This window comes from Camelus dromedarius, chromosome 2, assembly GCF_036321535.1.
Source record: "Camelus dromedarius isolate mCamDro1 chromosome 2, mCamDro1.pat, whole genome shotgun sequence".
NCBI classification, from domain to species: domain Eukaryota; kingdom Metazoa; phylum Chordata; class Mammalia; order Artiodactyla; family Camelidae; genus Camelus; species Camelus dromedarius.
In genome coordinates this window covers 80,572,943-80,590,363 of record NC_087437.1, presented here as the reverse complement: position 1 = coordinate 80,590,363, position 17,421 = coordinate 80,572,943, and the positions used below count along the sequence as shown (strand labels likewise).

Genomic DNA, 17,421 nt, shown 5'->3' with positions numbered 1-17,421 from the left:
AAGGGGAGTCAGGTCGTTTCTAACTCCAGTTCTGCCATCTGCCATTTACCAGCTTTATGAGTGTTGAGGAAGAAAGCTCAAAGGACAGTTGTAAAACAGGTATAATTTTTATTTTGTAATAAAACTATATCCTTTGGTTTATAGGTAAGGTCTCTACAAGCTTGGCAACAGTCAGTGGACCAGCAACTAAGTTCCTGGCAGATCGATGTTCCTCCTGTATCAAGTACCTTGGTGCCACCTAAACCTGCATTACTCACCCGAAGTCAGGAGCCCTCTTCTGATCAAAATTCTGATTGGTTCATTGCTCCTGATGAAGCTCCTCAAGAGAAATCCTTACCAGAATTTCCAGACTCTGGTTTTCATTCCTCCCTAACAGAACAAGTACACTGTTTACAGGATTCTTTGGATTTTGAAAAAAGTTCCACAGAGGGTAGTGAAAGTTCCATAATGGGGAATTCCATTGACACAGTCAGACATGGCAAAGAGCCAGACCTAGGGGATGATAGTGAAGAACATGGTGAATGGAGTAAGGGAAGCTCAAACCATGAGCAGGATAATAGTCTGCTTGAACAGTATTTAACTTCAGTTCAACAGCTAGACGATGCTGATGAGAGGACCCATTTGGATGAAGGGACTGGAGATAGTAAGCTTCACATAGCTGGTTCCCCTGAAAAGTTAGATGCCTTGTCTGACAGTGCTTCTGTAGATGATGCTCATGGCATATCTCCTGCTCTGCAAGATGAAATCAGCCAGACACCAGAGAATTGTAAATTAAATGCAGACACCCAAGAGCAGCAGTCAGAATGTGATTCTACATTTCAGGTATTGCATGTTGGTATTATTGTGTAGCTTGCCTGGTTGCTTGGGAAGCAGAAATCCAACTAACTTCAGACTATTTTCAGTTGGCTTTTTTGTGTCAGGGGTGGGGAGAAGAATATTCCTCCCAATTTTGTTACTATTTATCTAGAATTTATATTCTTGTCTCATATTTTCTGTATCCTAGGTACTAAGCTGAATCTTCATTTTGATTTTGTTAGCTTTTTACTTAGCTGTAAGGTATCAAACAATATTTATATTGAAAGCTACATGCACTTTATTAACAACTGAATTGCATCAACAGTGTTCCTGTGTTTTCATGTATTCACTTCCTTTCAAAAATAAACTAGAATATGTTAAAGAAGATAGAAAAATTTACCTTAATGATATAAATAAGAGTATTTTAATTCCTCTGCATACAAGGAAATTAATTATGTCATAAGGAATGCAATTTGTTATAATGAATATAAATGACAAATAGGTTTGTGAACTATTGAAATTTGCCAGCCTCCTTGGAGTAAGAACATATATTTTTAAGCATTTTTTTCCTTCCTTATGAGTCAAGGAAAGCCTTCTTATAAGCAAAAGGTAAGATTATAGGAATTTTCAGTGGGGATGATTAAATTGTCTCATGGAAAAGTTTAGTTAATGTCGTGTATCAGTTTTAACATGTGAAGCAACAGTGTTCTATCTAGAATTAAAGTCAAGTTTATTTAAAGAGGCAACACAAGAATATTTCTCTTGGATATAGGCTCCATTCACTTGGAATAATGTCACAGGAAACATTTGTTATCTTTTCATTTAGTGATGATTTTACCTCACAGATGGGCATTTCTGTGCCAGTACATTGCCAGAAGTTAACGTCTGTTTGTCTTCTCTCTTCCTGCTTTCTATTTGCTTGTGTATCTCAGCAGAGGTCTGTGGCCATTTACTTCACTTTTGACCTCTGCCCCATAGAAAAGAACATTTAAAATAATACCAGTGGAGGAATATGAATGACTTTTTTTTTAAGGACTATTTTCTATCTAAACTCTGAAAAAGTGCCACATTGGGAAAGACAATTTGATGGTGGTTGAGGAAAAAAATACACCTCACTTATTTCTTTACTTATTAAAAAGAGTATGTATCTGTAACTCCAGGAAGAAATGACAATATCATGTTTGAACGTTATAGATAGACACATTCACAAATCAAGGATAATTTTGGGAAGCTTATTTTAATCTTTGAGACTGTTCTAGTATTGTTGAACGACACATACCTGACTTGCTCCCAATCTGTGGACATACAGCTATTTTAAACTATGGCAATACTTAAGTGTTCTCTAAATTGAGGTGCTAAATAACTGTTCATTCCTCGGTTCAGTCACTAGGTCCCCTTCTTTGAACTTATACAAAATAAAAGCTTCTGATTCTTCCAAGAATAAAGTCAGGGAGTCCCATGTTCTACTTTGTTGATAGTTAGAAACATTTCTCCAATGTGGGTAAGATGTATTTTTCTTGGTTTATAAATATGTAGCACTCAGGTTGAGAAAACTTGGATTTCATTCTCAGAAATCCAGAATCTCTTGCAAAGGAAATATTTTCTGTCTCTTATAAACAAAACAGCAGTCTTACATTGAAAGGATTTTCCCTAGTGAAGCACATATCACATTGAATGCATGTTAAATAAGAGAAGAATTTTTACCTTTTTGAATAATGCTGATTATCTTTTATGAATGATTTTGAATTTCTTCTTAAATGTACCCTATTTTTCTATTTTACAGTTAAGTGCCTCATTTGCTGCCCATAGTTAGACAAAGAAAAACCAACTTGCGCTGCACTAATACCAAAATGCTGCATCATGGTGCATTAGTTTCTCATAAAAGCTTCTGAAATGTCATGGTTCAGTATTACCTCAGTAGGCTTCTGCTGACATCTCCCCACTTTTCTCTTTTTTTAAGAAATGACAAAACACAACTAAGTTCATTTGAACATCAGCATTTGCCAATAAGATTTCCTTTTCCATCTTTGCCTTGTTTTTCTAGCCCATAAATGGTATTCAGCATACTTTTATTTTAAAATTGGCAGAATATGATTAAGATACTCTGCTGTTCATGCTATTTAACTTTACTAGCATTTTGAAGTGCAAGAATATTAAGTAGCCCCCTACCTTAGATGTACAGATTATCTCGAATGTAAATAGAATGAACGTAATGTAAATTAGAATGCAGGAAGACTGTGGCACAGACCTAATATATTTTAATAGGTTTACAGTGTAATTTAAAATTATTTATTTGACTAAGGTACTTGGTTTTAACTCTATGAGCTATTTATTGCTCTGGTCAGAGAATGAGTCTGGTAAGGTTTGGGAAGTTGAGCTTTAACAGAGTCTTTGTGTTCTTCTAATAGGAGAGGTTAGTTCAGCTGTGCCATTTTACTTTGGTTCTCCTCCTTTGTGAGCAATTTCAATATATTCCTTCAGAGGCATGGAATCATACCATGTGAGAATTGGAAGGAACGTTAGAGATTGTCTATTCTAATCTCTTTGTTTTAAAGATGAAACTAAAGCACAGAGAAGTTAGATGACTTGTTTGAATGGATAGCTAGTTAGTAGAAAATAAACTGTGAAAACTTAAAAGTTATTGTATTCCAAAATGTATTATATACACTTTACGTTAATCTTTACACAGTAAGTCAGTAAGAAAGTCTCTACATATTCTTCATCCTCTTTGAAAGAGACAAAAAAACAGTTCTAAGAGAGCTGGAACTCTACCATTCAAGGCAGAGTGGCTTGAGGAAAAACAGCTGATACGTGCAGAACCCTGAGTGAATTTTCTCTAAGAAATGTGATTTGATTAAAATGGTTTTCAAAGAGTAACATGGTAGAAATCAACATTTTAAAAGACTAACTGCATCTTGGAGTCCATTTATTTGATGACAGGAAGTATAACAGGTTGCTGGGATACATAATTTTCTAGTGAAATGCTAGTTTGATTATATTTCATCTTTAGTTTTACAGAAAAACAGATGGTAAAGTTTTGACTCTCTTAGTGTGCAGAAAGCTCCAATCATGACAGTTGATACATACAGAATATAGTTTGGTTTTATAAATTTAATTATAAAAAGCCTTACAATGTGCATGTTTGTAGGAAATATTTAGCCACATAATTTTAGTATATATGCAAATAACTAAAAATTGAAGTATAGTTGATTTACAACGTTGTGTTAATTTCTAGTGTACAGCATACTGACGCATTTATATGTAAATATATATATTCCTTTTCATATTCTTTTTCATTTTAGGCCATTACAAAGTATTGAGTATAGTTCCCTGTGCCATACAGTAGGACCTGTTTTTTATCTAAAAATAACTTCTTATGAGTATTTTCAGAAACAGTATAGACTTATGATATTATACTGTCTCCCTTGATAATGTGTTTGGCACAGATTCTTAGAGTTGAATTGATAACCACAATATAAAATATAAAAATCTTTTTTTCCTGTAGTAAAAAGGGAAAATGCAAGATGAGTCTGATCAATTTCCCATTCATAAATTTTAAAAAGACACATAATTCTTTAATGTGTATTTTTATTTTACCATGTACCTTATTAAGGAATTTTTATTACAGTAACATTTTAACTTTTAAATATATGACCCCCTTCATTTATGAAATAGAGCCGAAAAGGTCTGTAAGGAACATTCTAAACATTTTTAGTGATATTGCTTTCACTAATCAAACCTATTGTGCCATATTAAATTTAAAGGTCAAGTAAACAATGTAGTCCTCACAGCCTTGGAGAGAAACAGGTATATGTCTTTTAAAAATGAGGTGCTTTTTATTTGTGAATGAGTAGAAATCATACTACAATTTAATTCCTTAATTAACTTTAGTGGATAGCAGGAATTACTCTGTAGTGGCTTTGTTCATTTCCTAATTAAATTTCTTTGAGTGTTTTGTAATTATTTTAATGCTGACAGTAAGAGTTTAAAAATAATTTGATTTAACACTATTTTTAGGTTTCTCTTTAATTTTGTTGTAGAAATAATGGATGATTTAAAGTGGCTGTGGTCTGTTTTATGAAGGCTTAATATTTTATATTGTACTTACTTAATTTGTATTTAAGTCTCAGATTCTAAATAAAAAGTTTGTACATTTGTTTGAGTGATTCATCTATATATAATAGTGATTAGTAGTAATGGCTGTTATTAACTGTGCTTGTAATTAATGGGTAATTAAAATTCAGAACACATTGCAGATAGAATTCTTAAAGAACATTCAACAGTATTGTATAAGTGAATTGACAATAAAGCAATTTTAGCCTTATGAAAGGAATACGAGTTTAGTTTTGTTTGGTATAGATTTCATTACTTCCAGGATACTCACTGGAATTCTCTGGGTAGAGAAGAACAAATATTATCCCTCAAAGAGCATAGGTGACACTGTCAGACGCTGTTGAAACAGTGGATGCTGAAAGTGTTAGGGAGGGAGGGAGTAGAAGCCTTCTCATTTGACACAATTAGGGCCTGTAGTTGGTTGGTGTTATGGACTGAGTTGTATCCTCCCCCACCCCCGGTTCATATATTGAAGCCCTGAGCCCCAATGTGACTGTATTTGGAGATAGGGACATTAAGGAGGTAATTAAGGTTAAATGAGGTCATAAGGGTGGGGCTCTAATCCAGTGGTACTGGTGTCCCTATAAGAAGAGGAAGAGACATTATTTCTTTGTGTGCCTAGAAGAAAGGCCATTTGAGGACACAGCAAGAAGACAGCCATTTGCAAGCCAGGAAGAGAGCTCTCATCAGACATTCAACCTGTTGGCACCTTGATTTTGGACTTTCAGCTGCCAGAAATACGAGAAAATAAATTTCTGTTGTTTAAGTTACTCAATCAGTGGAATTTTGTTATGGCATCCTGAGCAGACTAACACAGTTGGTTAATTAAAAATTCAGAAAATAGTAAAGATATATTTATACCTTATAATTTAAAAAATTACTGAAATATAAGTAACATACAGTGAACTGCATATATTTCAAGTGGACATTTTGATACATTATGACACATGCATCCCATCATCACAACAGTCAAAATAAATATATTCACCCCCAAAAGATTTCTCATAACCCCTCCTTCTGTTTTGCCTGGTTTCTTTTATTCAGTGTAATTATTTAGAGATTCAGCTGATAGTCCATTCCTTTTTATTGCTGAGTAGTATTCCATTGTTTATACTTGCTACGATTTGTTTTTTTCAATTTTATTAAAAATAGTTTTCCAGCTTTATTGCAAAATATTGACATGTAACATTGTGTAAGTTTAAGGTGTACAATTTGATGATTTAATATATGTATATATTGTAAAACGTTTATCATAATAGGATTAATTAATATATCCACTACCTCACATGGTTACAATTTTGTGTGTGTGTATGTATGTGTGTGTATTGAGAACTTTTAAGATCTATTTCCTTAGCAAGTTTCAAGGCGTTTTATGGTATCAGGTCTTATGTTTAAGTCTCACTTTGAGTTAATTTTTGTGAATGGTGTAAGATAGGGGTCCAGTTTCATTCTTTGGCATGTGGATATCCAGTTTTCCCAGCATCATTTGTTGAAGAGATTATCCTTTCCCTATTAAGTATTCTTGGCTCTTGTCAAATCTTAGTTGACTGTATATGCATGGGTTTATTTCTGGGCTCTTGATTCTGCTTCATTGGTCTATGTGTCCGGTTTTATGCCAGTTCCATACTGTTTTGATTACTGTAGCTTTGTAATCAGGAAGTGTGATATCTCCTACTTTTTTTTTTTTTTCCCTCAGCTCTGACTTTTTGAGGTCTTTTGAGGTTCCATATGAATTTTAGGATTATTTTTCCCATTTCTGTGAAAAGATGCCATTGGAATCTTGTTAGAAATTGCAATCTATAGATGGCACTGGGTAGTTTAGACATTTTAACAATATTAATTCTTCCAATCTATGATTGGGGGATATCTTTCCATTTATTTTTGTCTTCCTCAATCTCTTTCATCAACGTCTTACAGTTTTCAATATAAAGAAATTTGACTTCCTTGGCTAAATTTATTCCTAAGTATTTTATTTTGTTGTTTGTTTTGTAGTGAATATTCATTTTTAATGAGAAAAGGTTTTTTTGGTAGTGAGTTATTTTTGATGCTGTTGTGAGTGAGATAGTTTTCTTTTTCAGATAGCTTATTAATGTATAGATATGCAACTGATTTTTGTATGCCAATTTTGTATTCTGCAGCTTTACTTGTGTTCATTGATTAGTTCTATGGTTTGGTAGAGCCTTTAGAGTTTCCTCTATGTAAGATCATGTCATCTGCAAACAGATAATTTTACTTCTTGATTTGGATGCTTTTAATTTTTTTTCCTTGACTGATTGCTTTGATTAGGACTTACAGTATTATGTTGAATAACAGTGGTGAGAATGGGCACTCTTGTTCCTTATCTTAGAAGAAAAACTTTCAGCTTTTCAACATTGAGTATCATGTTAGCTGTGGGCTTTATGGCTTTTATTATATTGAGATATGTTCCTTTTAAATCCAATTTGTTGTGAGTTTTTATCATGAATGGATGTTGATTTTGTCAAATGCTTTTTCTGTATCTAATGAGATGATAGGACTTTTATCTTTCATTCTATTAATGTGAGGTATCACATTTATATTTTAAATCATACATAAATTTAAATTATATATGAAATTATATGTATATTTGTATATATTTATATATAATTATTATGTACCATATTTATAATACATAATTATTATATATAGTTGATCCTTGAGCAACACAGGGATTAGAGGTGCTGACCCCACCCCACGAAGGTAAAAATCCAAGAATAACTTTATAGTCAGCCCTTTCTGTCCACAGTTCCACATTCAACCAACTGAGGATTGTGTAGTACTGCAGTATGTATTTATCAAAAAAACTCTGCATAAGTGGACCTGTGCAATTTAAACCTGTGCTGTCCAAGGGTCAACTGTATATATAAATGTGATGTGTCATATATATGTTATATATTTGCATACATATTATATAATTATACATCATATAATATACATGTTATACAATATACAGTTGTAATGTCTTACACATATGTATGTTATAGATTATCATTATATATTATATATAAATTATATGTATTTGTGTATGTTGAACCATCCTTGCATGGTGTATGATCATTTTATTGTACTTTTGAATTTAGTTTGCTAGTATTTTGTTCAAGAAATTTGCATCTATATTTATCAGGGATTGCTTTTCTTTTCTATCTGGCTTTGGTACTGGCATAAAGCTGTCTTCATAAAGTGAAACTGGGAGTGTTCCTTCCTCTTCAACTTTTTGGAAGAGTTTGAGAAGGATTGGAATTAATTCTTTAAATGTTTGGTAGAATTCACCAATGAAACCATCTGGTCCTGGACTTTTCTTTGTTGGGAGGTTTTTAATTCAACCTCCTACTCATTATTGATCTGCTCAGATTTCTTCCTCAGTCACTCCTAATTGATTGTATGTTTCTAGGAATTCTCCATTTCTCCTAGGCTGTCTAATTTGTTGCTATTTAATTGTTCACAGTAGTCTCTATGATTCTTCATATTTGTGTGATATCAGCTGTAATATGTCCTCTTTGTGAAAGCACTTAAAATTTTATTTATTTAGATCTTCTCTTTTCTTGAGTAATCTATCTAAAGTTTTGTCAATTTAGTTTATCTTTCCAAAGAGCCAATTCTTAGTTTTGTTAATCTTTTCTATCGTTTTCCTGTTTTCTATTTTGTTTATTTATGATCTCATCTTTCTTGTTTCCGTCTTTTGATAACTTTGGGCTTAGTTTTTCTTTTACTAGTTTCTTGATGTGTAAAGTTAAGTAGTTTGAGGTCTTTCTTTTTTCTTGATGTATGCACTCGTCACTATAAAATTCCTTCGGGGATTGGCTTTTGCTGCATCCCATAAGTTTTGGTTTTTTGTCTTTTCATTTTCATTTATCTCAAGATATTTTTTTAAATACCTTTTCAGGAGAGTGTTGTTTAATTTCTATATATTTGTAAATTTTCCAGCTTTCCTTCTGTTATTGACTTCTAGTTTCATTTCACTGTGATTGGAAAAATAAATACCTGATGTAATTTCTATCTTTAATTTGTTGAGAATTATTTTGTGGTCTAACATATGCTCTATCCTAGAAAATGTTCCATTTGCATTTGAGAAGAATGTGTGTTCTGCTGCTGTTGGATGGAATGTTCTGTACATGTCTATTAGATCTATCTGGTCTATAGTGTTCAAGTCTGCAGTTTCCTTATTGATTCTTTGTGCAGATGATTTATCCATTGTTGAGAGTGGAATTTTAAAATCCCCAACTATTATTATATCACTCTTTATTTCCCTTTTTAGTTCTGTTAATATTTGCTTTATATTTTTAGGTGCCACGGTGTTGGATGCATAAATATTTACAATTGTTTTATCTTCTTGATAAATTGACCCCTTTATCATCATATAATGACCTTTATCTCTTTTGACATTTTTATCTTAAAGTCTATTTTGTCTAATTTAGCTGCTCATGCTTTCTTTTGGTTACTATTTGCTTGAAATATCTTTTTCCATTCCTTCATTCTCAGTCTGTGTGTCTACTTAAAGTGAGTCCCTTGTAGGTGGATGTCATTGAATCTTGTTTTTTAATCCATTCAGCCTTTCTCTGTCTTTTGATTAAGGAATCAAACCATTTATATTATATAGGTAATTATTGATAGGCTTTTTGCCATTTTGTTAATTGTTTTCTGACTGTTTTATAGATGCTTTTTTCCTTGCTTCCTCTCTTGCTGTCTTCTTTTGTGATTTGATAACTTTTTGTGGTGGTATGCTTTGACTCCTTTATCCTAGTCTTTTGTGTATTTATTACAGGTGTTTTTCTTTGTGATTACCGTGAAGCTTACATAAAGTGTCTTATATTTATAACATTCTATTGTAAGCTGACAATCACTTTGATAGCATATTAGAAATTTTATACTTTTGGGTGACCTCACATTCTAGGTTATTGATGTTATATTTTTATCCTATGTATCTAATAAGAAATTTTGGTAATTATGGAGTTTTTTTGTTGGTTTGTTTGTTTTTTTAGTTACAAAGGATTTAATTTCTGGCACACTGTAAGAATTGACATTTAAAAATGAAATTACAACATTCTTCTAAATGTCTCATGAAAAATCAAATGCTATAATTTTATAACCACCATAGCTGATTTAAAATACATTAATAAACTCTAGCTTAACACTTAGAAAGTTTCCATTGTTCCTTTTTCTTTGTTAACTCATTTCTATTCTACTATACTCCCAGAGATATTTATCCTTGAATAATATATTTTATGCTTGAAAAATATTTTGTTGATCATCATATCATGCTTATCTGTAACAAAATATGCATATAGGTTTAAATTTAAATTTTTAGTTTTCTCTAACTCTGAGACTTTAAATGTTATGATTTTTTTCTGGATTGAATTACCATCATAATTTTTAGTGATATGTTCTTATTTTTTTTAATTATTTATTTTTTTTGAAGTATACTTGATATACAATATAAGTTACAGGTGTACAATATAGTGATTCACAATTTTTAAAGGTTATATACCATTTATAGTTGTAAAATATTTACTGTAGTCCCTGTGTTGTATAATATATCCTTGTAACTTACTTTATACCTAATAGTTTATACCTCTTAATCCCATACCCCTATATTGCCCTTCTCCCCTTCCCTCTCTCCACTGGTAACTGCTGGTTTGTCCTCTATATCTGTGAGTTGGCTCCTTTTTTGTTATATTCACTAGTTTGTTGTACTTTTTAGATTCCACATATAAGTGATATCATACAGTGTATGTCTTTCTTTGTCTGACTTATTTCACTTAGCATCATGCCCTCCTCCAAGTCTATACATGTTGCTGGCAAATGGCAAAAATTTTGTTTTTTTTTTAATTGGTTGAGTAGTATTCCATTGTATAAATATACCACATCTTCTTTATCCATTCACGTGTTGGTGGACACTCAGGTTGCTTCCATATCTTGGCAATTGTAAATAATGCTGTTATGAACATGAGGGTGCATTTATCTTTTTTCAGATCAGTGTTTTTGGATTTTTTTTGGATATATACCCAGGAATGGAACTGCTGGGTTATATGATAGTTGTAATTTTAGTTTTTTGATAAACCTCCATATTATTTTCCGCAGTGACTGCCCTAATTTACTTCCCGCCAACACTGTACAAGGGTTCCATTTTCTCCACATCTTGCCAACATTTGTTATTTGTGTTCTTTTTGATGGTAGCTGTTCTGACAGGTGTGAGGTGATTACTCATTGTGGTTTTGATTTGCATTTCCCTGATGATTAGCGACATTGAGTATCTCTTCATGTGCCTGTTTGCCATCTGCATTTCCTCCTTGGAAAAATGTCTATTTATACTTCCACCCATTTTTAAATTGGGTTTTTGTGGGTTTTTTTGATGTTGAGTTGTATGAGCTGTTTATGTTTGTTGGATAGTAATCCTTTACCATTTGCAAATATTTTCTCCCATTCAATAGGTTGTCTTTTTGTTTTGTCATTATGGTAATTTTTAATGCATTTCCTTTTTAACTTTTAAAGTACAGTTATAAGCGAATTATGCACCAACATTGAAATACTAGAAAATCTTACTTTGACTATATATTTAGCATTATCAGTGAGTTTTATACATTTATGTTTTTATGATGTTAATATCATCCTTTTATTTCTGCTTGAAGAACACCCTTTATTATTCCTGATAAGGTAGGTCTAGTGATAAACACCCTCACCTTTGTTTTCCCAGAAAATTCTTTATTTTTCTTTCACAGTTTTATTGAGATTTAATTGACATACAACTTGGTATAAATTTAAGATGCACAGCATAAGGATTTGACTTAACATATATCATGAAATGATTAGCACAGTAAATTTGATGAATATCCTTCTCATATAGATACAAAGTTAATGAAAAAGTTTTTTCTTGTTATGAGAACTGTTCAGATTTACTCTCTTAACAACTTCTGTATATAATATAAAGCAATCTTAATTATATTTATCATGTACATTAGATCCCTAGTACTTATTTATTTTATAACTGGAAGTTTGTACTTTTTGGCTGCTTTCATCCAATCCCCACTCCCCTCACCCCCCGACTCTGGTAGTAACCACAAATCTGATTGCTTTTTCTATGAGGTTTTTTTTTTTTTTAAAGTATAACTGGATTCTATTCTGTTCCAGTGATGTAGTCATTTATATTGTAAATGTATATGTACACTACACTATATTGATTACTGTAGCTTTACACTAAATCTTGAAATAAGGTAATTGAAGTCCTTCAGTGTTCTTTTTCAACATTGTGTTCTTTGAGTATAGATGTTCTGGGGTTTGGTGGCTTTTGTGTATAAATTCTACCTATAATGCACCATTTCAGTTTTTATTTCTCTGAAACAGAGCTTAAAAGCACATGTAAAACCACCCAAATGGAGAGTACTTCTGGATTTTTATAATTTCTCCCTCTGACCTTTGATAATTTTCTTGTCCATCTCTAACTCAGTAGCAGTTTTTTGTTTTACTCCTTTATGCAGTTCAATTTTGAGTCTTTCCAAATCACTCAACTATTTGTTTTCCAAGAATATTTTCTCGTTTTACACTTGATCAAAGGTTCATATAATAGCTAGATCATATAGTTCCAACAAATTTTAAGTGGCCTAAACTGATTTAGAAACAAACAACTCAAATTGGTGAGGATGGCAGTGCATGCTCTGGAGAGAGGATTGAAAGCAAGTCAGCAGAATGACAAAGTTTTTTGTGCACATTCTCACGTATATTTAAAGGAAAAGAAAATCTGTTTGCCCTTCAAAAAAGATTCTTCCAAATTTAGATAATCGTTGTGGGCATCAGCCGGTCAGTGACATGGTGACATGCAGGTTGGTAAAAGAATTTACCAAAGATAAAGTATGAGAATAGAAGAGTTTACTAGGCGTACACTGCCATAGACAGCAGCAGGCCATACAGACGAGGGGCACCTGTGTGAGAGCACAGAGGGCAGGTTGTTGGGGTCTTTTATAATGTCAGGTCACAAGGTGCCTCATTGGCTTGTGTGCAAGTCTCCAATTGGTTGTAGGTGAGGTAAGAGGTTTAGGGTCTGTGAAGGGCAGTGGGGTTTGACTCTCATAAGGTGGGCTGAAACAAAACAGCCTCAGCAATTATGAGATTAGGCATTACCTAGGGCTATTAGTTTGTTATGGGAAACATGCACAGTAAAGAATGTACTTTATCTGTTGAGGGATCGAAGGCAGACATCTGAGAACCCATAAATGGAGGTCATTGGACTTTGAAGGACATCAACTGGCCCAACAATAACATACAGAGCTGAGAGGGTATGTCCTTTAAAATGTACTCAGTTGAAGCTGACTCCCGATTTGGTCATCAGGTGGATACTGGTACTTGTTTTAGGAAGTATCTGAATTAGCAAGACTAATGGTTTCCAAACTTTCTGATAATCAAAATCTTGGTAGTACGTGTTGAATGACTCCATGTATATGACATTCTGGAAAAGGCAGCACTATAGGGAGAGAAAACAGGACTAGTAGTAGCTGAGAGCTGCTTGTGGGAATTTTTGGGTAATGTATCCATTCTGTATGATACCGCAGTTGTAGATACATGATTCTAGGTATTTGTCAAAAGCTATAGAACAGTACACGAACACTCAAATTTGACTGTATGCAAATTTTACCCCTAAATCTCAGCTAGGATGTTAGGGGATCTTAGGATGGAATATGGAATATGACAAAGGAATCTAACTGTATTACAGATGAATGACATAAACTCACTGAATAGGGATACGAAAAACAGAATGACCTAATTAACTTTGGAAAACAGTTTTGACTGGATTGTATAAGTGTCTTAGTCCATTTGGGCTGCTATAACAATACCATAGACTGGGTGGCTTATAAACAGCAGAATTTATTTTTCACAGTTCTGGGGGCTGGAAATCCAAGAACAAGGCACCAGGAGATTTGATGTCCAGTGAGGGCTAGCTTCCTGTTCCCTAGATGGTCATTTTCTCACTGTGTCATCACACGGTGGAAGGGGTGAAGGAATTCTGGGCAGAGTGGAACAAAGGAATGCACTCTGAGTCTGAGACAGGGAAAGATATTCCCACACAAGGCTACAAGCTCAGCACAAGCCAAGAGTTTTTATCTCTGGATAAGGAAGTGTTCCAGGCCAAGGACTCATGCATGAAAGACTGCCCTTCCCAACAAGAGGCAATTAAGTTTAAATAAGGTCATAAGGGTGGGTCGTGGGAGTCAAAGACACTAATCTGATGAGATTGGTGTCTTTATAAGAGAAGGAGGAGACACTTGAGAGTTCTCTTTCTCTCTCTGTCACGTAGGACACAGTGAGAAGGTGTGTATCTACAAGCCAGGAAGAAAACTCTTGCCAGGAACTGAATCAGCTGGCAGGCTGAACTGGGTCTTACAGCCTCCAGAACTGTGAGAAAATTAATTTCTGTTGTTTAAGTCACCCAGCCTATGGCATTTTATCATGGAAGCCTGAGCAGACCAGTACAGGCACCAAATAGCTCTTTTAGTCTCCCGCCCTTGGCAGCATCCTCTCACGGTCCGTGGTGTATTTGGAATAGGGTGGTTCGCATCTAATGTGACAGCAGTCACTTATTTTGAACCATGGCTTGCTAGTTCTTGGGGCCCAAGTTTCAGTCATGTATTCAAAAGGAGGAAGCCAAGGATCTTAATCAGCAGCTGTGGGCTCAGGAGTGCTCATGCCCCAAGCTTCTGCCATCAGATACGGAGCCACATTTGCTGGTGAATATCCCCCAAGTTAGCGACATCAGAAACAAGCATAATTTGCTTTTGTTTATCTAACCTTAGGAGCCATTCTTTGTTTTGCTTAGTGAAATGAAGTTTAGTAACATAAGCACCTAAACTATTTCTGCAGACAGGTCAAAAATGACCAGTTCTTTTTGTTTCATATCATAATATTACAAACCTTATGTTCTTATTTTTTTTCCAGCTCAAAAGTAGGTTATCATAAATGACACATTTAGAAATTCCTTATGCTATGTCATAATCTGAGATAGAGAATTCAAGAGGAAGAGATTTGGGCCGTGTACTAGATGCTTTTCACTTGTCTTCTCATTTATTCCCAAGAGCAGGTAATGTTGCCCCTAATTTACAGTTGAGGAAATGAGCTCAGAGAAGTTAAATAATTTGCCTAGGATGGCACTGCTAGCAAGAGACAAAGCTGTGGATTAGACTCAGTCAGGCTAGGATCCAATGCGAATATTCTTTGTACAGTATTTCTGCAGTGGGAGTGTGGTGACTTTGTAGTCAGAGATCTTTTAAGAAGCTGTTAGTGATGAACAGCCATTTCTAGACCCAGCCACTCTTGTGTCTATAATGACTGTAAAATATAAATAAGATCACTCAAAAGCCAGAGGGTTCTGAATACCTGTGTGAATGAGGGTGAATAAGGATCACTAATGTGGTCCAAAACCATGGCTAGAAATAATTATGTCTTAAGTACTTGCCATGTGCCAGACAGCCAAACTGAAAGACAAGAGGGAGGGAGTCCATCTACTGGAAGATAAGACTTAAACAGAACAGCAAGCTATCATATGGGCACAGAGGCAATGGAAACCACTTCGTATTAGTACAAAAGGCTGATCCTTTAGAAAGAATGAAACAATATTCCAGAAAAGACTGCCTTATGTAGAACCTCCTTGTATTCCACAGGTCACTTATGCATGTCCTACCATGAAAACTTCGGAATGAGAACGTAGAGTCCATTGTGGTCAATAAATGTAAAAATAATTAATGTTAGTTGTAATTTATATTCATTATTCTTCTTCAACCTTAAGATAATAGTCTGGGGCAGTCTACTTTTGGAGCCTACGTTTTGCTGGGATAAATTCGATTAACTCCACCATGCTCCCAGCGCTGGGGAACACAGAGCAGCCCTGCCTTCCCTTCTGGTTTCCTGAACAAGGGCTTCTGTCTTTGAAGGACTCCTCTCAGTTCCTGAATTTCACACAGCTGCTCCGGACCACTAAGAAGAATGTCCAATAGCATTACACAGAATTTGGGGGCGAGGGGAGGGGAGGGAAAGTATTCAGGCTCGAAGACTCATGTCAGGAACAGGGACGGTAAAAGGAACGGGGTTGTTTTAAGGACCAACAGAATAAATCGACTAATTTCAAGTAAGGAAAGATTCAAGGACCTGCCTGCTAGGTGCTCGAGTTTGGCAAATCATGTTTTTCCGGTACAGCGAACAATACATTCCTCCACTGGGAGGAAAGACGGCCCAAATTGGGGAATCCTCCAGTTTGCTTACTTTCGCTGAGATGAAAAAAGCTCTGAAACAGATGCTCCCTGGGGAGACCCTGATGTCCGAAGGCGACAGGAGTCGGCTCCCGATGGGGGCCAGAGTTCAGTCCACAGGGTGACAGCTGCACGATCCCTTCGCACGCAGGAGCCACACAGCGCGGAGCCGAGGGGCGCCAACTCAGCGTCCTCGACTTGGGGCTTGACGCTCAGCGCTCGGCGCCTGCGGCTGTCAGTCAGCGTCCTCGGCCCGCCCCTCCCACAGCTCAACCAATCGTAGCCGGGGGTCCAGGGTGAGGCGACGCAGCGGGACCAGACAGCCCCGCCTGGCGGCCCGGTCAGTGGTTTCGGGCCAGGAAGTCCTGGGCTTCGGCCGCGGGAGAGCGCGCGGCGGGAGGCGAGACCTGGAGGTGAGTGCGGGCCGGTGGGTGTGCGCGGGCCCCGGGCCCAGCTCCTTCCGCCCGAGCGAACCATTGCTCCTCGCGCGCCCTTCTCGGCTGCAAAGCCCCTTTCTCTGCGCGCCGGCTCCCGAGGCCCCGGCCCGGTGCTGGGGAGCTGCAGCTCCAGGGGGCAATGACAGGGGCCACCCGAGTCTGGAACAGGAGGCTCCGGCCCAAGGCAGGGCAGAGTTGGAGTCCACGACTGCCTAGGACCGGAGTCCCCGAGCCGCTGCTGGTCCCGGCAGGGAGGGGGCGGGGCTGGGCGCGAGCATCTCCATCCTCAGTTTTCTCGACTTGCAACGCCGCAGGTGCAGTCGCAACGCGGTAGAGCCAGGACCTCGGGGCAGCTAAAGACCCCTCCCCCCACACACCTTTTCTAACCGTCTGCGGGGCACTTGGCAACGCCTCCCTCCTCAGACCTCATTCCCAGTCTCATCGCTCTCCGGGCCCCAGCCGCCTCTAGGGTGGCGGTCCTCTCACAAGTTGAACTGTTGTGGTCTCACGGAGATGTAGTTTTGGGACATCAGATTCAGGTCGAATGGGGAGAAACGAGTGTGACTTTACAAGGAGTGATGTGGAGACCTTGCCTGGCCTGCCGCTCATCTCTACTTGATCAGAGACCACTAAGCTTATGGTAACAGGGGTTCTCAGGCAGGATTTATACAAAATGTGTAATTGTCTGTCTGTACAATTTTTCTTGTTTTTCATTATTTGCTGTAAAGAAGGACCGTTGCCACATTTCCGATAGATAAAGTATCACGCTGCTCTGATGGGCCTCCCCTCTCCTCGCTGTGGTTAATTATCATTTGGAACATCAGGGTGTC

At 36.3% G+C, this 17,421-nt stretch overlaps 2 protein-coding genes across 7 annotated transcripts in view; both read left to right on the top strand.

Annotated features, from left to right (window-relative positions):
* Positions 1–5,100, top strand: part of CEP97 (centrosomal protein 97) — a 36,049-nt gene extending 30,949 nt beyond the window's left edge. For all 4 annotated transcript variants that reach the window (XM_064495825.1, XM_010978426.3, XM_064495820.1 and 1 more), the window contains one exon: positions 145–5,100. In XM_064495825.1, the coding sequence (XP_064351895.1) occupies positions 145–849 (705 nt within the window). In that variant the 3' untranslated portion in view covers positions 850–5,100. The remainder of the gene's footprint in view (positions 1–144) is intronic.
* Positions 5,101–16,457: 11,357 nt separating this feature from the next.
* Positions 16,458–17,421, top strand: part of NXPE3 (neurexophilin and PC-esterase domain family member 3) — a 35,207-nt gene continuing 34,243 nt past the window's right edge. For 2 of the 3 annotated variants that reach the window (XM_031456412.2, XM_031456418.2), the window contains exon 1: positions 16,459–16,567. The gene's annotated coding sequence lies outside the window, so the exon portion shown is untranslated. Of the gene's footprint in view, positions 16,568–17,421 lie in introns of all 3 variants that reach the window. The other variant, XM_031456434.2, reaches the window with a different exon arrangement.